General features: G+C 35.2%; 2 protein-coding genes across 9 annotated transcripts in view; both read right to left on the reverse strand.

Moving 5' to 3' along the window:
- The window catches only part of LOC106068720 (prolyl 4-hydroxylase subunit alpha-3-like), a 38,335-nt gene extending 27,174 nt beyond the window's left edge, over positions 1-11,161 (reverse strand). The window contains exons 1-3 of one of the 2 annotated variants that reach the window (XM_056008974.1): positions 10,982-11,161; positions 5,515-5,730; positions 152-291 (exon numbers count right to left, since the gene is read on the reverse strand). In XM_056008974.1, coding sequence (XP_055864949.1) covers positions 152-291; positions 5,515-5,699 — 325 coding nt within the window. In that variant the 5' untranslated portion in view covers positions 5,700-5,730; positions 10,982-11,161. Of the gene's footprint in view, positions 1-151; positions 292-5,514; positions 5,731-9,146; positions 10,150-10,981 lie in introns of those variants that run through there. The other variant, XM_056008975.1, reaches the window with a different exon arrangement.
- Positions 11,162-13,237: 2,076 nt separating this feature from the next.
- LOC106063594 (N-acetylated-alpha-linked acidic dipeptidase 2-like) overlaps positions 13,238-22,426 on the reverse strand; it is a 158,840-nt gene continuing 149,651 nt past the window's right edge. For all 7 annotated transcript variants that reach the window (XM_056008971.1, XM_056008972.1, XM_056008967.1 and 4 more), the window contains 3 exons: positions 20,570-20,657; positions 19,311-19,403; positions 13,238-17,589 (listed from right to left, as the gene is read on the reverse strand). In XM_056008971.1, coding sequence (XP_055864946.1) covers positions 17,400-17,589; positions 19,311-19,403; positions 20,570-20,657 — 371 coding nt within the window. In that variant the 3' untranslated portion in view covers positions 13,238-17,399. The remainder of the gene's footprint in view (positions 17,590-19,310; positions 19,404-20,569; positions 20,658-22,426) is intronic.

The following is a 22,426-nucleotide window of genomic DNA, read 5'->3' on the forward strand; positions in this document are numbered from 1 at the left end:
TATTCTGTAATAGTGTTAGACATACAACATTAATGCTTAAAACTTACTATAACATTCGAGACATCTTCAATAATTTACTTTCGCCATTTTTTTTTTAAATTTGTAAAACAGTTATGTCAGCTAATTATTATCTCGCCTTAACTCTACTTACCGTAGTTTTCCCCCAATATGCTCTTATAGTCTGTAGCAAATTTCTTAATGACATGATACACGGCGTTAGGATGTTTTAAATGTTCATGAATATCTGAAACACTTCTATGTCGTACATCTCGCAGACGATCAGAATAAAAACTGAAAAAAAAAACAATAGGCCTAGCTTCAATCAGACTAAACACAGAAGATAGCGTCGACTATAAATTATTTAGTATGATAAATTATTATCACTAATAAAACTAATGCAAACTTAAACTGTTTGGTCATATCACGAGCTCCTCGGGGATGACAAAGACCTTCCTATAGGAAAGTGCCAGGGAAAAAGAGGAAGAGGCAAACAGAGAAAGCGATGGAAAGACATCAAAGAAACATGGCTGCCTGGTCGTGCGGTTTGCGCGCTGGACTGTCGTTCGGATTTATCGACGGTCGAGGGTTCAAACCCTGCCCGCTCCCATCCCCCGTCGTCCTGCGGGAGGTTTGGACTAGGAAGTAAACTATCTTCAACTCTGAAGGAACATCCGAAACATGTAACACATTGTACAAGAATGACGGGCCTAATGCTATTCAATGCAAAAGACAGAGAGAGATGGATAAAGATGGCCGATAGTGTGACGCCCCACCAGTCCAACATACTAAAAAGAGATAAGTGAAGATTGTAAAACACCTGCAGTCAGAGAATAATTACATAAATTTCAATCCATGAATTAATGTATTTACAAATAAAAATGTAAAAATATTATAATATTCTAATTAAAATTTAAGAACTTCACTGAGTCTTACAGCCTCTAAAAGATGTTTTTTTTTTGGTCTTTAAAAGCGTTTGATGTTTCTGCTGCAGCATGACATCTTGGTGAATGGTGGGCTATTAAAACGGATGCAATTAGCACTCTCTGCCTCTTAGGTCTCTAAGCCTCCAAGAGATTATTTTAGGACTTAAGACTGATCTTCGGGTTTTATAGTCGAGGTCCTTGTGTTGAAACTCGACCAATATTGATGTACAGATGTTGATTGAAATCGAATTACCCCGAAGTCCAAGTGTTGTAGGATACTACAGAAGCCAATGTTGATTGTGATTATAGGAATACATAATTATTTCGCGTGCTTCGTTCGAGGCACACTTACGATAAATGAATGTCTGCAAAGTAGAGATACTAGACTTAGTTCTGTGCTAATATGTTTATAATAATAATAATAAGGCTTGTCTTCTAGTCCGAATATTAGTGAGGAATGCAGTATTTCCCATGGCTGCGCAGCCCTAGCTGTGACCTACATATTTTGCCACATCCAGGGCAAGCATAACCATTGTCCGCAGGTGGTTGATTTAGATTTTCTTTTCGCCGTCTGCGTTTGTCCTCGGCAAAGGATTTTTTTTTTGGTCTCAAATGTGTATCCCGTGGTATTTGTGAGAGACCTCCAGCTGTCTCGTTCTGAGGCCGCATGCAACCAGGTGCTCTCTTCTATGTCAGCTAAGGCAAGTTGACGCTGGTCTTTGACGTGTTTCTGTGGGGCGCCTCTGTTACGTCGACCACCTATTAGCTCACCAAAAAAAGACTGCCTTTAGCATACGTTCGTTTCCCATACGGGATACGTGCCCTGCCCAGCGTAACTGTCGGACCATAAGAAGTCCCTCTATACTGTCCATACCGGCGTTCGCAAGGACGTTGTTTATAGTGCGGTATTGCCACAGTATGTCCATGATGGAGCTCAAGCATCTTTGGTGGAAGCGCTCAAGTAGTCTTAGTTGCTTTCTGTATAGTGTACATGTCTCAGTCCATATAGAAGGGTTGAGAGAACCACCGCCTGGTAGACATTGATTTTTGTAAGCAGGCGGAGCGATTTATTCCGCCCAACTCTCTCCTTAAGGCGTCCAAAAGCGCTACTTGCCCTTGAAAGTGAGGCGTTATTTGATACTATAGCCTTCTACCCAGATATGTGAAGTGGTCTACCACGTTAAGGGGCTGTCCGTTTACGGTGATCTTTGGGGCTGAGTAGGTTTTATTGGGTGACTTCTGGAACATGACTTCTGTTTTCCCGAAGTTTATAGATAAGAGGCGGCAGCGTATTCGAATTCGTTGACCGCGTTCTGGAGATCATGTTCATTGTGAGCAATAATATGTCTATATTACGTCATTATTTGTCGTGAATGTTTTTGTGAAAGTACTTGAAAGGATGTGACGTAATAGTCGTCAAAGTCTACTTTTATCAACACGAAGTTTCTATTAATTAATTGTTATGTTAAGTAGTCTACAGTAATTTAATTATTCTCTGTCAGAACAGAAGTTCAGTAGTTATATTATAGGTAGGCTTATTTTAGGTGTTTAAAATAAACCCTTCTCACATTGATGCATAACATTTGGCACTGTATTATATTCAGGCTCTGCAAACTGCTCCATACGACGCACCACCAACTCAACGAACTTGGCAACTCAGAGCTCCAAATAACAGAATACATTAATGTCCAATAAATCACAACTAATACTGTACAATTGACAACACGTAGAGTGTACTAATGTTTCACCGTTACAACCGTAGCGCCGTATCAACTCTTGTACCGCTGTAGTCTGTACTGGCTTCTCAACCTCGTCCCGGACTTGCACTGGGTTCAACTGTTCAGGACTGACCTCACACACTGGGCTCGTTATATCAGACTTTTTCGAAGATCAAGATCAGACCTCGTCTCGTACTCGCGAGGTGTCTTGACTCTATCTCGCACCGAACCGTCGTAATGCGCCGTACAGATTCAAACCGCTCACATCAGTGACGTAACAACATGTGGAGGGATCATTGCGTTTTGGGCCCATGGGTCGTGCTCAGTTGGGGCCCACATGATTCTTTCGGGACGACACTTTGCACTTTTGTAAAAGCTGATTTAAAACTACCGTTTTGAAATGTCGTTTGGTCAATATACGGACTACTCAATTTTTTTACACGAACTAAATTAGTTGTATAAGGGGGGGGGGCATAGTTTTGAACCCGGGCCCACGGGTAACTTGCTACGCCACTAGCTCAGACCGATCCTTCCCGAAACGTCGTCTTGTCGTCACTCGTCACGGTTGACCATTCGTCTAACTCTTGCCTGTGTACTTTAAGTACACACACAATTAGCTCTATCAGCATCACCACCAGACTTAGGCCTATAACAATCTGTTAGAATTAATATTTCAAAACATTTTTTTTGTTATTTTTTTTAAATGCAAAATTCATCAAATCTATGCATTCCTGTACAATAGCGCATGTTTAAAAATACTTTCGACGCAGGTGCTGCAAGAAACAGGGAAGTTGTCCCAATAAAAAAAAACTCGAAACAGCTTGTCCGTAGTAAACGTAAAGCAATGTCGCGAGGGGAAGACAAGCTCGAGGTCACTAAATCTAATGACAAGGCGCCCTCTATAAACCTGTACTTCCTCACACACATCCACTAACACACAACACACAGACTAGTTGCATTTTACACCGTGCTTTGATTATGGCAATCGATAAAAACATAATCGATTTCTATTCAATTTGTCTGATTTGATAAACTTCTGAAAATAGAACTTTGAAGAAGTGTTGTTTTATAACATTAAATTTCAGAGGAGTCATGAGACTCGGTTGTTCTAAAGCATGCTACACACAAATTCATTCACAACATTGCAGGGCAGGCAACGTCGGAGGGGTAGCATGCTGACTCTGTTTTACCCCCCCCCCCCACATATACACACACATACACTTACACAAACACAGCTATACGTCTTAGCTCCTTAGGTATATATTCGTTGACGCTTGTTCAGTTGTTGTTTTTTTTCCTTGTCACACATTTTTTTGTTTATCAAGAACCCTTCCTTCAGACGCCTTATCTCCGTAATTCTTGATTCAATCATTGGTAGATCTACGTTCCTTTTCACCTGAGTAAGCTACACAATTCTTGGTATCAAGTCAGCCTAGTCTCACCTTAGTAGGCCTACACAATTCTTGGTATCAAGACAGCCTTGTCTCACAATTGTGCGCATTATCCTCCGTTGTCAACAGCTTAAAAAAAATAGTTTTATTTTCTTATGCAACGTAGCAGCCGTTATTATTAACTTGCTCAGTTGATCGGGTTAGTTAACACAATAAAGACAAGACTTAGCCTACATCTCTCGGAGTGTTCACACGTGACCAAGACTTTACATATTCATTTGTTCACCAGTTTTCTATTGGATGAAACAAATTGCTCGACTTTACGAGGAACCATAGTTTTATCTTTCAATCTCAAACCATAGTTTTATCTATAGGTCTCAAACCATAGTTTTATCTTTCAATCTCAAACCATAGTTTTATCTATAGGTCTCAAACCATAGTTTTATCTTTCAATCTCAAACCATAGTTTTTATCTTTCAATCTCAAACCATAGTTTTATCTTTCAATCTCAAACCATAGTTTTATCTTTCAATCTCAAACCATAGTTTTATCTTTCGATCTCAAACCATAGTTTTATCTTTCAATCTATAACCATAGTTTTATCTTTCAATCTCAAACCATAGTTTTATCTTTCAATCTCAAACCATAGTTTTATCTTTCAATCTCAAACCATAGTTTTATCTTTCAATCTCAAACCATAGTTTTATCTTTCAATCTCAAACCATAGTTTTATCTTTCGATCTCAAACCATAGTTTTTGTCTTTTAATCTCAAACCATAGTTTTTATCTTTCAATCTCAAACCATAGTTTTTGTCTTTCAATCTCAAACCATAGTTTTTATCTTTCAATCTCAAACCATAGTTTTATCTTTCAATCTCAAACCATAGTTTTATCTTTCAATCTCAAACCATAGTTTTTATCTTTCAATCTCAAACCATAGTTTTATCTTTCAGTCTCAAACCACAGTTTTATCTTTGTCTGCACGAGATGCGGAAAAATATGCAGGTTGCAACTGGGTTTGCATAGTTACGTGAAGCGCTGCACTCATCCTTAGTCTTCCGAATCGAAGACATTGCTATTAACATTTTTTTCTTACAGTAAATTTGGCAACAAATTTGAGGGGTAAAAAAATACAAGTAATAAAAGGGTGAGACTACCAATACGCTTGTCATATTAAGTAGCTTATAATTTAGGCGAAGGAATCACTGGCCTATATAATATTATGCGAGGGACATTCAAAGTCCTTTTAAAAATGTAAACCATTGTTGTTTTTTAAAGAAGTGTACGCAACAATATACTTTTAAAATAAAATATCATCTCTAACTTAAAATGTTTTAATCTCTGAAAGTATGTAGGTTAGCGAAGTCCTAATCTTTGAAATCGCAGACAATGCCATTATTAGCATAGCAGCCCTTTGTTTGGTGATATCCTTTAAACTTTGTGGACTATATAGGCTACATAGATTCTACTAGATGTACTTACTTGTAAAATAGTTTCAAACGATCGTATTGATAATCTATGTAACGTTTCAACTCTTTGAGAAGCTCTTCCTCTTCTAGAATCATACGTTCTACCTTGACTGTTGACGTGAAAATCTCCGAGCTCGTCAGATGTAACAAAGTCAGAATGCTTGAAACGCAAATAAAATACGGACTTCCTAATGCCATGTTTAATCCTGTTGCTTAAGATGCTTGAAGACTGTAGGAACAGCGGGAAAAATGAAAATATTAGTCCAAGGTTCAATAATTGTTTCTACATTTCAGTTTGGTAAACAGGCTTTAAAGGTTTTTACAAGATAAACTGTTTTTAAAACCTAGTTAACTCTTCATGTGTGGCTGGATGAAAAGGACCTCAAAAACGGCTCCAACGATTTTCTTAGAAATTTGACAGTTTATGTATATCTCTGGGAACAAAATACTAGCTAATTTGCACCATAAGTTCATCGTGTTCTGAGTTAATTATGGTTAGTTTGCACAGTATTCATCTCAATGCGTTACAGTTGATCTTGGTATCAATTCTATATCAATACTGCTAGTTGCCCATACGTTTTTAAATGTTGTAAGTCCTACAGTGAAAGCCTAGTACTTCCTTTATATCGAAATTATTTTGTGACACAAACGGGAGAGCTTGGACAATTTAATTCTGCAGAGCTAAAAAGCGAACAAAAATTATCACCACTTCCTTTATTTTGTGCACCGGATACACCAAATAGCAAGCTATTTATAATTTTTTTTTAGGTCATTAAATAAAAATCTAAAATACATGAATGACGACTGTAAGTAGGTCACCAAACACTTGTGGTCTATTAGTTTCAAGTGGGAAATTGTTATGGCGATGTGCTGGATGGAGAGAGAGAGAGAGAGATTTAGAGAGAGCCTGATCAAGACATACGAGCAATAAAGTCTGTCACGTGGTATGACCTGGGGGCTAACTGTTTGGCTTTATTGTTGCGCGTGATTAATGTCTTAGTGTCGCAGTGTCTCAGTGAGACGAGACATTATAATCTTAAAATAGACTTTTATAAACTCACTATATATATATATATTTAGAAGACCTAACAAACAGTTAGCCTAAATGTCAACTTTAAAATCAGCGATGCCCTAATTTTATTCGACTTAGGGGCCAAATAAATTCCTGGATCTTATGTCAAATGAAAAAAAAATGGACCTCATTCACCAATCGTAAACAAACAACATTTAGTCACGTGATCTTATTGATAAAACAACGAAAAAAAAACTGTCACGTGACAACCATCATGAATTAAACAATAGATCGTAAATTATATAGAAGAGATAGAGCACCATGAGGCTAAATGTTGTTTGTTTACGATTGGTGAATGAGGTCCATTAAATAGAGCAGACGGAGCAGTCAACATTTAAAAAAAAAAAAAGAGAAACCATTAGTATTCTATTTGAAGTTCATCCGAAAGCAACTTCTCTATAACCGCGTCACGACGTTACGTGATAGTCCGGTTGCATAGTTAAAAAAAAAAGGTCAGAGCCCTGAATCTATATATCTAGATTCGTGAGTAACATAGATTTCTGGGTTTCATTTCATCACTGAAAAATCTATTCATTGAACAAGTGCTTGTAAACAATGTGATCTTTACCGATTGGTAGTTTTTAAAAATATTTTCTGCATCGCTCGAAATGTGTCAAACAGGGATGTTTGGCTTTTAAAGTCATTCAGTTAAAGTTCAGACACAAATATAAATGTAGGCCTACATTTCTTATTCCATATGGTAGGACATTTTCTTATAAATATTATATATTAATAAGGCTTGCCTTCGAGTCCGAAAATTAATGAAGAATGCAGTATATTCCGTGGATACGTAGCCCCAGCTGTGACCTACATATTTTGCCACATCCAGGGCAAGCATAACTATTCTATAAGCTTTCTTTTCTAATGCCATATTAGAGAGTAGGACTAGAAAGGGTTTCCTGAATCAGCCATGAAAATAAATAACGGAGATGAAGTCACTGATAACATGTTTGACCAGGTTTGACACACGGAGGGGTGGAACATTTTTCTTTAAGGAACGTCCGAAAAAGTGGCGTCACCCACCCTAGTGACGCCACTGGTCTGAAATGTATAAAATAGGAACTAGGAAGATAAGACGTATGTCTTATATCTTCACAAAAGTAAATATAAATGTTATTGTGGTTCTTTTTTTTTATTGACCAGTCGAATTAGGTCTACCAAAATGAAAAGGCCTGTTATTAATAAGATAAGTTGGAAGTGCGAGAGAGTCAGAATGTCTGAACTTGCATCGAGAAAAAAAAAAAGAGCTTTAATCTCTTTTTTTAAATTTATATTATGCCTTCATGTCACATGACCTTTTAAATAGGCTACATGTAGGCTATATATTTAAAACAATGAACGCAATTAATTTCGTATCAAAAATCAATACAAAAAAAATCTGCCCGCCTCATGACCACAGAAACTGATTTTTACCTAAACAATTCTATTTGGAAGTTTATATCTTGTGCGACCAACTAGATCGAAATTCTTTAAAAAAAATAATAAAAATAGAAATTGCCGAACAGGTAACTAAAATTATATTTTTTTAAATTTTATTTTATGTAGATCATAGATAAAAATGGCCGAAGTACACCAGGGATTCTGCCTAAACATTCTATTTTCATATCCATTATACATTATATATGGCTCCTGGCTACTGTAGGTCTATATATAGGCCTACACAGTATAGTATGTCTGTTTAAGCTGAGCCTACGGTTAGTGACAGGCGCAGGGCTATAATTAGGTCAACGGTTTGCTTTAAAGTCAAAACATTACGATTATTCAAGTAGATAAATAGACATGTCTTGAACTGGTGAAGTTTCCATCTGTACAATTAGTTTCAACTGTAGAAAGTTCACATTTCTTGTAAAGATGATTGATGACTTATTTACATTTTTGATCAATGAAAATCTAAGATAGTTATCTCAGAATTAGGGCAATGTCATTTTAAGGCCACTTAGTGCAATTTGTGACAGTCTAAGTAGGCCTATCGGTGACGTATCTGTGGCGGGGTAGGGAGGTTTTACAATTCTATTAGATAAATAAATGTGAGGAACATTTCTCTAAGGTTAGGCCTTCTTCCGATCACACCCATCACGATTCCCCCCTCCTCCATTATTTTTCAATCGATCTATCAGTATTTAATGGACCTCATTCACCAATCGTAAACAAACAACATTTAGTCACGTGATAATATTGATAAAACAACGAAAAAAAACTGTCTCGTGATAGCCATTGTGTATTAAAATTAGATCGTAATTTGTATAGAAGAGATAGAGAACCACGTGGCTAAATGTAGTTTGTTTACGATTGGTGAATGAGGTCCATTATAAAGTTAGCTAATATTGATTATCCTTTTATGGTTTCCCAGGATTTTTTCAACACTTGTTGCTGTGCTGTCTTTATATGGACCGTTGTTGACAAATACTCCATTAACTGATTTTTTTTAAACAGTCAATGCTTCAGTGGTTTTATTTATGCCAGCGATACGCAGCCTTATTCGGCGGGCGGGCCATTTTAATTTCCCACGCTCGTGTCGTGGGCCACATCAACAAAAATTTTTTTTATTAGAAATCCACGAATCTACTACTTACATTAATTAATGAGAACTTTATTCTAAACCAAGTTTTAAATATCCGTCTGCATAGACGAGACGCCAAGTCTGAACACTCAATCTAGAATTCTAAATATTCGTCCTTGAGATGATTCTGTAATACGGGTTTCGCACGATTCATCACTGAAAACCTCACCAATAAGTGATTCCAATTGTTGTTAACGATTATTTTAGAGATTTAGAAAAGTTTCTGCAAGCAACACAGAGTAGAAGTCAGCTGTCTGTATCACCTGAAATTTGTCAAGCAGGAATATTTAACTTTGTAAGTCAATCAGTTCCAGTTTCAGCTCTGTCCGGCAATGACACATTGGCGGCAAATGGATCTTAGAAACGACGAACATTGTTCAATCTGAACACGATCATAATCACATGGTCCAGCCTGAACACCTGGCCACACACATTTTGTTGAGGATTAATTCAATGAAGCCACAGAGGCCCGGTTCCATTCCACTAGAAAACTTTTCTAATAACTCTTGCTGTCAACCATACCTGTGGCACCATCATTAGTAAGTAAAACAAGTAAAGTTCCTTTCAGGCCTTATGGTCTATAGGGCAGATGATGTAAAGGTCATCTGTTTCTGTGGCCCACGGTTAGGGAAAGTGTCATGTGGCCAGCACAACGACCAAACGCCTTTACTCTCCCCCAACTAATGTCAGGTACCCATTAGAGTTGAGTGGACTCAAAGGCGCCCAAAGATCACGAAACTACACTTATTTCTCCCAAGGAAGAGAAATCCTCTGTGATGGTTGAAACATCTTGAACAGGACTTCGCCTGTAGTTGTCCCATGCATAATCCTCATATCCACTAACGTCTCTGATTTCAAAACTACTGTTTGTATCTCGAATATACCAGGATTATGAACGGTATCAGATATGTCGGTAGACACGTAATGCAGAATAGAAAACATTTCGAAATTCTGGTTTGACTGGTAGTTTTGAAAGTAGATATTTATCCATGCGTTTCACTCTTCTTGTAAATGTCACGAGAAAGGTTGACAGTTACAACAGCATTCTTCTTTTCAGGACACATTTCTTCCATAGTTGCTAGCAAGCACTTTTTTTTATGCATTCACCGTCGGAAAATGGCAACATGTCCTTACTTACAATGTGAACAACTCTGTAGCTAGTCTTACAGCCGATTAAATTTTTCTTATCTCTTTTTTTGGTAAATATTCTCATCAATCCTTCACTGTAGGCGAAATATTACAATCGCGTCTCAAACCAAGAATGCCACCTTATTTATTTATGTGTTTGGTTTCACATAGCTTTTTAAATGTTTGTTCTTTAAAAAGTAACTCTTTCTTTGTAAAACAAATTTATTGGCTAAATGCCGGTACCAATCCATTACCCTAACGTAGGAAAAAATTGTTTATAAACTTATTTTTGTGGTGAGGGGATTTTTCTACACTTTGTGCCTACGCTTCGGCGGACCGGCCGAAAGTGAGGGCCGGATGTGGCCCGTATTTTGGGCATCACTGATTTGGGTTATTCCATTAATTGAAGACTGGGATGTTTAATTTCGGGATCTTTGACGCCTCTGAGTCCACCCAGCTGTAATGGCTACCTGGCATTAGTTGAGGAAAGGTAAAGGCGGCTGGTCGTTGTGTTTGTTACATAACACCCTCGTCAACCGTGGGCAACAGAAAGAAATAATCTTTACGTCATTTGCTCTATAGATCGCAAGGTCTGAAAGGGGAACTTTACTTATTCCATTGAGTGACACTGACAACCAATGACTTGTTCAGAAAAAAAAAAGGTTTATAATTCAGTTCTAGTTAATTCTTACAATCCCCAGATAAAAAACAAATTCTTACCTGTGTGTGACGTCGACCTATCAAACAAACTGAATTTTTTTTAAAGAAAGCAACAGCCCGTGAATGTACTCCAGGGAGATGTCTTTACCTGACCCATTAATCTCTAGACAATGACAAAACGCCGACAGCGCTGTATTCTGCTTACGTGTCTACCTCCGCCTTCCATCCCCCCAAACCTGTTGTGGCTCAATCATTATGAACTAACTATCTCATTATAGGAATGGATGGAAAGTTGATTAAAATAGTACTCCTACTATAGTAGATGTTCTGTAAAGATGAGCTAACATAGCCACAGTTATTGTTATAGGATTAAACTTTAAAAAAAAAAAAATCGACGTTCCATTCTGTTCAATTCCTTAAAAAAAAATAAAACAAAAGTCTTTCCTTCGGTCAGCCTACATATGAAGAATAGATGAACACAAAATTACAAATTTGTGTGGAAACAAAAAGCTGATCCAGCCAGGGCCCCGAAGTGGTCCAGAAGTGGCCCAGAAAGAGCCCCGAAGTGGTCCAGCCAGGCAGGTTTTTAGGAAGGTCTCAATATTTTCAGTGAGAATATCAGAACCTACAAAGTTCTAGTAACAAACAACTTTATCTTCGTCTATACAGAATAGACGTGTGAATAGACATGTAAGTGTCGAAAGTGTTGCTAATATGATTGTTATGTCGCCTGACGGCATGCTACACGTAACACTGGGACTGGGGGAATCTTTATTATTAATTTTTTTTATTATTACATCGTATTAAAAAACTATTATGTATTCAATTGTCTTATATTTGTTAATAGATTTTGATTTTACTGAGCTTATTTTTCTTGCTTATAGTATGCAAAGCTCGACGTCTGAGGACCAGTGTTTTTCCCCGTGATACTCAGAATTATTCTGAGAATATAAATCTACAACTCTACCCAACTCTGTTCGAGTCGGGTGTTGAACTCGAGCCCCCTTGATAGGTAGCCAAGCGGTTTAAGCCTCTCAGCCACACATATGAAGATATGGCTCAGTGTGACCCTGACCTAAAGTTGATATTAAGTAATCATCAAATTGATAGTAAGTGAAGAAGCAATCTCTCATTCAAGGGTTAGGGTTAGTTGCATCTGAAATTTGGAAGCTGCAAAATATAAATCAGATTTTTAATATCTTTTCTATTTTTTGAGATCTAGCACAATTTAAGCAAAAACTCCAGTAGGCCTACTTAAGCTGTCTCTCCAGTACAAGAATTTAAGTGACTCCAATAGTTAAAGAGCAGTGTTTTGTACAAGAGCCATGACTCTATCTTATCATTAATTACAGACGTTAATTAAAAAAAAGATAATTCATGTGTCAATTTAGTCATGCATGTTAATAAATAACTTAAACTCTGCTAGGTGGTTGGTTTTCCTGGCTGATTCAGGCAACCCATTCCATTCTCTAATGGCACTAGGAAGAAGAACTTGTTCTTGCATAAGAAATGTGCCTCTGCTCTGTGGTTTAGTGTTTTAAGTATTATAGCTACTTTACTTATTAGTCTTCTGTCTATCAAGTGTCTCTAGGCTCAGTGATTTTACTAATGATGTTACTTAATCAAATTAGAATATTCGTTTTTTTTTTTATAAATCTCACTGCTCTATTTTGTATTTGTTTTAGATTTTTCATGTTTTCTTTAGTTTCGATGTGTAGTTATTGTGACTTTTCATTTATTATTACGCCTATATATTTTGAGTTTTAGTCTGTGTAAATGGTTTGGTTTACCATGAATAAAGTAAGTAGTTTTATTTGTTTTAGTTTTTTTTGTTACTCTTAATAGCGGGCATTTTCTGTGTGGAAAGACATGCTCCAATTCGATTCCCATTTCTGTAATTCTTTTTATAAAATATCAGTATCTTGTGTTGTTTTTATTGTTCTACATATTACACAATTGTCTGCTAATAATCTGACTTTTGTTCCTGAACTAATACAATTTGGTAGATCATTTATGTAAATTAGAAACAGTAGTGGGCCCTGAGGTACACCAGAGTTAACTATTATTGGTGTTGATTTGGAGACATTTATTATTGTTCTCTTCCCATTAGAAAATCCTGAATCCATTGATATAATGAACTCTATTATAAACCATGTAGGGTATACTGTTTGCTTTAAGACAAATCAAGAACAACCTAGAGCTTGGGTTAAAACGCTAAAACATAGGCTGTTCAGAGCAATCAGTTCTGATCACCTTATTTAGAAATTTGAAAAAAAAAAATGATGAATCATTTAAATAAAACAAAAATAACTTAAGTCAATAAATTAAAACTTTAATAGTCAAATGAACTCACATCAACTCAATCAAATCATTGTCTACATTAGCTACTCACTGGTTTCTTAAAAATAAAAAAAATTGACAAATATAAAATAAGGATCAGGAATCACAGAGAAACAATTTCAATTTTGACAGTAAAACAGTATATAAATATTTGAAACAAAAGTAGGACAGAACCACATACAGGCTGGAGTTTGTAGAGTCAAAGACTTTAACAGAACCACATACAGGCTGGAGTTTGTAAAGACTTTAACATTTTGGATTTATGTAGAGCACCATTACATGAATGAATACATACAACAAAATCAGACTAAAACAAATGATTATTTCATTTTACTTTCTTTTTTGTATAGGTGAGTGCTCATATATATATATATATCAGCATAAAGAAAAAGAATTGCCTAACAAAGCCCTGCAGATTATGTCATAAATCTAGATTGAAATGAACCAAACTTCTTTAAATAAATACAGAAAATTTGAGACACAAGATGGCAGTCAAAAAGTTAGACTTCTTGTAAGACTCAATGATTAACAGAAAGATCTTCCATTGCCAGTATGTTCTCACTAATCATGTAAACTCAAATTCTTTGAGCCTAACTCTCAGGTTTGGCAAGAATCTCCACACCAAATGCAATGATCATAGAATCTTAGGATATTGTTTGCCTTGAGATGACAAGTTTCTGAAATAAAGATTATTACATCCCAGCCAAATTTCCTGCAGTGGAAGATGTCAGTCCAGAGCCCTTTTAAAGGCTTGTACATGATGTTACTTCAACTGTTACCTAAGACTGAGTTACAATAAACCACTCTTGATTTATCAAGATGATCTGAACAAGTTATAAAAAAGATAATTGCAGCATTTTACTACTGAAGACTTAAGTGTTTGTTCTAAAGAAGAGACATATAAATACATTTTAAAATAAAGTTATGTTGGGCAAATGCTGAAATAAATCTGTATTTATATTAACTTAGAGAATTAAAAATAAATAAATAGATAAAAGTACAGCAAAATACATTTTCAAATGTTAACTGAACTACATCTTAGACTTGGAAATTCAAATACAATCCAAACTTTCAATAATATACTGAATATTTATTTCTTAATAGACAAACAATATGAATTTATGTTTTTATATATATATACGAACAGTAGTAAAAAAAATTCAGATCTATATAACAATATTTCTTCTATGATATATTATATCAATACAATGTGATTTAGAAAAAGAAACATTATATGAAATATGAACAAATTCTACTTTAACTAATACTAAGGACACTTTCACATCATGTTTAGTTCATTTGACTGAGCAATGAAGTCAGTTTTATATATTAAAAGATACAGTAATAACAATTTTCTTAACTGTAAAGATAAAAGTTTAATTATTCAAATTGATGCAAAAGAACAAAAGATAGTTTGATTCCAAAGATTATGGGCAAGTACAGTGTTTCACATAACTATATAAACCCAGTAGCTTATATTTTTTTTTCACATCTGATGCAGACAATAGCTGTGCTATTGTATGTGTTAACTCTCTATTTTATGTTTTATTGGAACGAAGCCTTGCTTGTAAGGTTAAACCTAACCCTTGGGTATATAACGGATTTTTTTTTTTTACAATTTGACTTAACCAGAGACAAAAAAATAAACTTGGTAGAAAATTTAAAATAAATAAATGGTGTAGTGAGGTCGTTCCTCATGTGGAATATTGTCCTACCCAGCACAGCTGTTGAATGGTAAATAGTGCTTCTATACTGCCCACAAAAGCCCCATAGCAGAAGATGGTTATTTGTAAGGTAGTCCTGCCAGCAAATGGAGCTGAGGCACCTTTGACTGAAGCTTTTTCAAGGAGCCTTCAATAGAGCACCCAGGTATCAGTGCCATACAAAAGTGTGGTGAGAACCACTGCTTGGTAGACACTGATCTAGGTAGGCAGAGGAGGGATTTGTTCTGCCACTCTTGCTTGGAGGTATCTAAAATGCTGCGTGCCTTAGCAAGATGGTTAAAACTTCTCTTGAAAGTGATGCTTCATTGAATGCTGTGATTACAAGATATGTTAAGTGGTTTACCATGTTCGGAGGTGATTTTTGGGGCTGTGTAGATTTTATTGGGCAACTTCTGAAACATGACTTTAGTTTTTTTCTGAGGTGCAGAAGATGCAAAGAAAACTTAATTCAGATGTGGAAAAATATGCAAGTCACATCTGGGTTTGAATTGCCATATGAAACACTGCACTCATCCATAATCTTTTGGATCCTAGACATTGCCATTGCCACTATGACTAAGACTGAAGCCTGATCATGATTGATATATGTTGAAATCTGTCAATGACATTTTAGTTAATGTGATATTTAATGAAAGTTTGGGTAAGTTCTTGTTAGTACACTGAATAGATAGAGCAGCATGAGAAAGATAAATAGACGTCTTAAATGCATCTTTTGAACTGATTCAAACAAATGAAATATTTTGATTTCAAGTAGAGTAGAAATACATAGAGTTTATAAGCCACAATCAACAAGTTTTTATAATAGTTTATTTCATACTGGATTTCCTAATGATGAAGAAAGGTTTGCAGCAATCAATACCAATAAAAGCATTATTTATAAAATGTTTCTAAAATAGTTAAAATGTTTTGAATGTTGAAGACAATTTACTTCGTAGTCCAAACCTCCCGTAGGACGACAGGTGATGGGATTGGGCAGGGTTTTAAACCGGGACTATCAATAAGTCCAAGCAACAATCCTGCATGCAAACACATGAACACGCAGCCACTTTTGCTTGGTTTGGAGTCAAAAGCTTTGGGCAGACAACTAACTCATCAGCCTAGAAAAAAGAACACTCAGAATCCAGAATTCTGTTGTCATTGGTATTAAAGGGAGTCAATCCTGATAAAAAAAAATCAGGAGCCAATGAGCATAGGAGCAGTTGCAGCTCTACAGTTCTACGTTCTGGCAGACTTTGCGACACTGCTAATCCCAAAATTTCTTATTCCATTAGAGTAATATTTCAAATAAAATAAATTAGCCCACATTTGATTTTAAAAGTTTTTAATCTCTTCCTTGCAACAAACATTAAGAAGTAAACCTACAAAAGCAAGTAAACAAGTTGTATTTCCTTCATTAAATCCAAGGGCTAATAATGTTCTAGTGTGTATTACAAGGGAAGAAAGAATGACACATTTTGAATGGGGGATCATAGTGTCAGAATATATATGTATATATATGGGGAGGGGCCCAAATGGGAATGTGGGTTCTGACACCCAGAGGCTTAAGCACACCACATTGAATGTAATTGTAACTTAAAAAAACAACAATAAAAGATCAAAGTTGGAGCAGGAAAAAAAAAGAATTAGGTCAAAGTACACAACCACTCGTCAAATATATTTACAATAGTATACAAAGTACTGTCTCAGTACTACTATATAAAAAGTACTGTATCACTATATACATATTAATGCACCACTATATACAAAGTACTGCACCACTATATACAAATGCTGTAGTATAAAATGTGTTTGTCGTGGAAGTTCAAAGATTGAATCTCAATATAACGATCATCTAAAATGGAAATGAAGCAATAAAAAAAAACTCACAAAAAAAAGAACAACTTAGGAAATAATTCCTAGTGAGTTATCACATCAAGGTGAAACAACTTTGTGCCAAAGGAAATAATCAATTGACTGATTTCATAGAACCAAATTGTACACAAATCATAAAACTAATTATTGTAATTCATAAGGTAAAAAAATATGCTAGAATTCAAAATTCGATTCACTAATTTCAAAACCAAACTTTAGCAGTTGAGACCAAAACAATTCACTTTCATTCATCCCTTAGTCTGTTCGACTATTAAGACACCTCATATATCATGGAAAAAAGAGTCGCACCTAAATTGGTACAGCATGATGCCCTTTTCCAAAGCCTCTAAACAAACAACTATTGAAATTAAACATAACTAACATTTGTGTAGGGGAGAGATTCAATTAAAGTTTTGTAGCGTAAATATAAAAGTCACAATTTGTTCAAGTCGGTATACAAATAAATAATGATACATTTTGTGTTCCCTACAATCCACTAAGTATGTTAGATACTAAAAATGGAAACATTATTTTTGATTTAAACTTTAAACAAGTCGAACAGCTCATAAATCTCGGTCCAATATATCTGGCCCAAAGTCATCCATTAAAATATCTCTGGCTCTTTTAATGGCAATAACTACTATAACCAGCTCTCTCTGCAGCAGTGTTCTTTCAACAACTTCTGTCTCAGAAAGGCCAGGGAATATAACTTCCTCATTCAAGTTCTCTGGATGTGGTGCAATTAAAACATTTCTGAAAGAAACAACAAAAAAATAAAGATAAAAAGAAAGGTTGATTTAAAAAGAAAAGATATTCTAGAAAAGTTTCCTACAATTGATTTAATTTTCCAAGCATTAAAAAAAAAATACAAAACAGAGCTTAATTAATAACAAAGTGAAAAACATATAAAATAGAAATTTGTCTCAAATCTTAGAAATGACAGATATTCTATTAAAAGGTAAACAATTAATAACAATAATTAGTTAGGTTTAGGTAATAAGTGAAGTGGTCACTGTTAAACTAAAGACATAAAATTATCAGGACTTGATTGTAACCCAGTGGTGTCGCCTTGGAGGGAGGGAATGCAAGGGTGCAGACTGAAGTGGATGACAACAAGGTCATAAATGTAAGAAACACATAAATTCAGTCAGTGTAAATATTTATGTACTGATTTATGTAGGTAATTATATTTTTAATATGTTTCAACTCCAGAATAAACCAAAAAACAGATATTTGAAGAATGGGGTGATTATGGGTAATGGCAGCGTAACCTAATTGCATCAAGTAATACCTCTTTTAACACGTCATATCATCAATACATTTTTTTCTGTTGTTTATCCAAAAATTGTTGAGAGATAGTCTAGTTAAAATATTCAGACAAAAATTAATTCCCCTAGGCATTTAATTAAAAACAAAGTTGAAACTCAAATAATGCATGTTGTCATTTTTTTCTTATGAGGAAAATTATCCACAAAAAAAAGTATTGGATACCGGTATTTGAAACATTAGCAAGAAGCAAATAAATTACCAGTCATGTAGCTAATTGTTTTTGTAGATGTCCTTTTTTTTTTTTTTTTATTATTGCTACAAAATTGTTAGAACTGAATGTCTTAAAAACTAAAGAACTCCTAATTGATTTCAGAAGGAACAAACAACTGCTACATGAATTGCAGATAAACAATATACCGATACAACAAGTGAAGTGACTGTGTGACAATGTAAAATCTGCTAACATATGGAATAACATCTAAACTGTTGTGCCGCTAAGATAACCTTATAAAAAAAAAAGAGCATCAAAAACCATATTTAAATGAACTTTTTGAACAAAAATGTCCAAGCAAAGCGGGACAAATCTTAGAATACAACTGCCAACTGCTCCATTTTAATTAAAAGTCATCCAAAAGTGGGCAACTTAGGTCAATCAAGGCTAGAACCGAATGGTACAAAAGCTCATTTGTTCCTTACTGGGTCAGACTGTATCAACACTACACATAGATTAGGAAATGTGAAAAGAATCAAGACATCAGTCACTCAATGAACTATATCTTGTGTCTGTTCTATTTATGTGAACGATGTATTTCTATTTGTAATCGCAACCAACTTCCAATAATGATCAATAAAGCAGCCGTAGTCTTACTTTTGTTTTTCTAAATACATTGGGAGCAGTATCAGGGTTTCTCTTCCAATAAGAACAAAATGCCTTAAGCTCAGTAGAATTATAGACGACTAAGTGCATTTTGTCTCTCTACTTACACTTAAAATGTTGTTTGAATTGATATCATAAGCCCATCTCATCAAAACTCGTGTCCACTATGAACGCATACAACAATCCTATCAAATCTTCTCAACTAATTCTTATAGTGTAAGAGAGTTGCTAAAAAAAAAATTACAAAACTTTATAGAGTAGTAGAAAAACCAAACCAACTGTTCTCTAGACTGTGATCTAGCTTGTACACTAACTATAGAAGACTTACCTATATTGACCTTGATGTAAAAGTCCCCCTTCATAAATGAAGGCTCTTGAAATGCGAATAAGCTTGTTATTTATTTGTAAAACATCAAATTCTCTGTAAATAACAAAAAAAAACCGGAACACTTTAAGAATGAGGCTTAAGTTGAAAGACAGCTAAACACAATTGAAAATGAATCATTTCTTCACAATATTTTATTAATAAAGTCTGTAGTTTATAAAACTAAACTATATTTGGTAGAAATACTGCCATCAAGAATATACAAAACACAGAAGTTCAGTTATGCCATGAATCCTTGTTTTAAAAATGGTATATATCTGTGTAGAAACAGTTTGAATTTGAAGAACAAAATTGTTTGTTTTCAGGTGACCAAACATTTGTTATTCCTTTTTCAAGCAAACTACAGAAGTTAGTGTTTTTAATTTTTGAAATCTAAACATGACATATGAATAGATGGCAGACAAAATATTTTTCCTGATAAAATATCTAAACTAAAACAAATATAAAATTAAATAAAAAGAAAATTGACCAACGGGAAGCTTACTATGAAACAACAAATAAAATAGCTACAATATTTCTTTCAAATGTTATTTTTGTATGACAGTTATATTAATATAGCTCAAGTTATTTTTAAACTTGATAAAAAAATTTGAAATTTGATTAAAAAAAAAAAGGAAGATTTGTTCTACCTAAGAAAAGAAAATTTACTATCAAATATGAAACTTATTCCTATAAAATGACAAACTGAGATATAAAAATAAAATCTGAAACAACCCATAGCAGCTCTTGGAAAGGTTCAAGTTCATTGCAAGAACATTTAAAAAAAAAACTCGATTCATTTAAGTTAATAATATTCAAAATGGAGGCTGATTGGTAAAACACTTGGCTTCCGAACTGGTGGTGGTGGTGGTGGTGGGGGGGGGGGGGGTGGGGTGGGGGGGTTAGAATCCTGGTCAAATTGTGATTTGTGCTGCTGACATTTCAAAGCAAGACTCAATAGACATCATCTTTGAGTCCGTTGAAGACTGGGATTTTTCAATTCTGCAATCTTTTAGGGCGCCTCTGAGTCCACTCAGCTCTAATAATGGGCACCTGACATTAGTTGTGGAAAAGGAAAGGCGGTCGGTCATTGTGCTAGCCACCCTAGTTAACCTGAGCCACAGAAACAGATGAACTTGACATCATCTGCCCTATAGATCGCAAAGTCTGAAAAGGGTAACTCTACTTTTTTAATATTAAAAAAAGGCTGACATTTTACTCACGTCAAATCACTCATATTCCGGGAGTCTATTTGAGATTGGAACTCTAATGCTGCCTGTGTGAATTCTGATATGGTAGACTGTAACAAATCTGCAAAAGAAAAAAAAAAAATTATTCTAAAGGAGATTTATTAGGATAGTGCTTGCAAGGATCTTTTGAAATGGAATGCTATTACTCAAAAAGAAAAATAGTAATACAGACTTGCAAAATGTCCAGCAATTAACAGTAGCAGACAAAAAGATAAATGGCAAAGAAGGGACGAAAAATATTTGACTTAATATTAGGAGATACTCTAACAAAAAGAGGAATAAATGAAACTTAAATTTTTTTTTTAAGTGTGATTAGAGAAAAAGCTGGTAAAATAAAAATGTAAAGTATTGTTGTTCCTTGATGACTTCTGGCCTTCAGTGAGTATCCTTGCTGTATTAAGCCATTATCCACATCACAAGTTTAGAGATGGCCAGATACTAGCAAATGTAAGAAAAAGTTTGGCTATTTGAAAAGTACCATATCAGTAAATGCCAACCTAGATGATGAGCTAGATTTCCATGTTGCAGTGCCCCCTTTGGCAGACTTCAAGAACAATTGTAATGGAGAAGACTCAGCACTTATACTAAACTGTAGTCCTTCCATCACTTTTATATGCTTCAGAGTCCTGGACCTTATATGGATGTCTGCCTGGTTGTGCAGTTTGTGCGCTGGACTGTCATTCTGACTTATATCGATGGTCCTGGGTTCAAACCATTGCCCACTCCCATCCCCCGTCATCCTGCGGGAGGTTTGGACTAGGAAGTAACAACTCTGAAGGAACATCAGAAACATGTAAACCATTTAACAAACAAACAAACATATTCCCACCACATCATAACTAAACTCCTTCCACCTCAGCTGTCTAAGAAATATTCATCAGGTGAATTTGTTTAACCACATACCAGATTTTTTTAGATCTTACAGCTGTCACAGATGAACAGTATCCAGCCAAAGCAAAAAGGTCCCAACTAAAATGGGCTTGACAGTAGTCTGTAGGCCTGAAAAAATCTCCTCTCCAAATTACTTTTTATGGGCAGCTGTGTGCTGGAAGCACTTTCAAAGGAGTCAACACAAATGATATAAAGATACTTTCAATATCTCCCTCAAAGAAAGAGAAATTGACATTCACGAATGGGAAACATTAGCTATTGATCACTCCTCATATCCTGAAGCCATGAATGTTGGTATTGTGAGTTACAGTCAAGGAGATCAAAGAAATCTAGCGGGAAACTCTGCAACAGAAACAATCTTCCAATGCCTTGCGAGGAGCCAAATTTTCAAAGCAAGAATAGGACTCATCTTTGAGTTCAAAGGAAATGAGATTTTGCTTATTTTTTATCATGAAAGGGAAGCTAAATTCAGTTGGCTGTTTTCAGTTACAGAATGATAAGGCATTTAAAACATGAGATAAGAAATGGATGCCTGTAAAGCTTAAGCCTGTGCAACCTTAAAAAGAATATCTACAAATATGTGGATTATTTTTCTGGTTTTATGTTCTTCTGAGAATTGAACAAATAATTAAAGAAATGCATTAGAAAAATTAAAATATCACTTCAGACAGATTACCTATACTAAATGGCATTGGCAACTAAAGGTAGGAAAATGCTGACAGAGTGGTCAGACTGGAAAAACAAAGTACACAATCTAAAAACAAACAATCTAAAAATACTTAACGCAGTGGGTACTGCCTAGACTCCTGGCCCTCCAGAGAGAGCTAACATCACCTAATGTGCACCTGTTAGTTTCCATCATTTTCTGACAATAATCCAAACTAAAGAAATGGAAAAATGGTTTGAGTACTGGGACATTTCCTAAAACGCCAGCTGACC

Source organism: Biomphalaria glabrata, chromosome 13 (genome assembly GCF_947242115.1).
Source record: "Biomphalaria glabrata chromosome 13, xgBioGlab47.1, whole genome shotgun sequence".
Lineage (NCBI taxonomy): Eukaryota > Metazoa > Mollusca > Gastropoda > Planorbidae > Biomphalaria > Biomphalaria glabrata.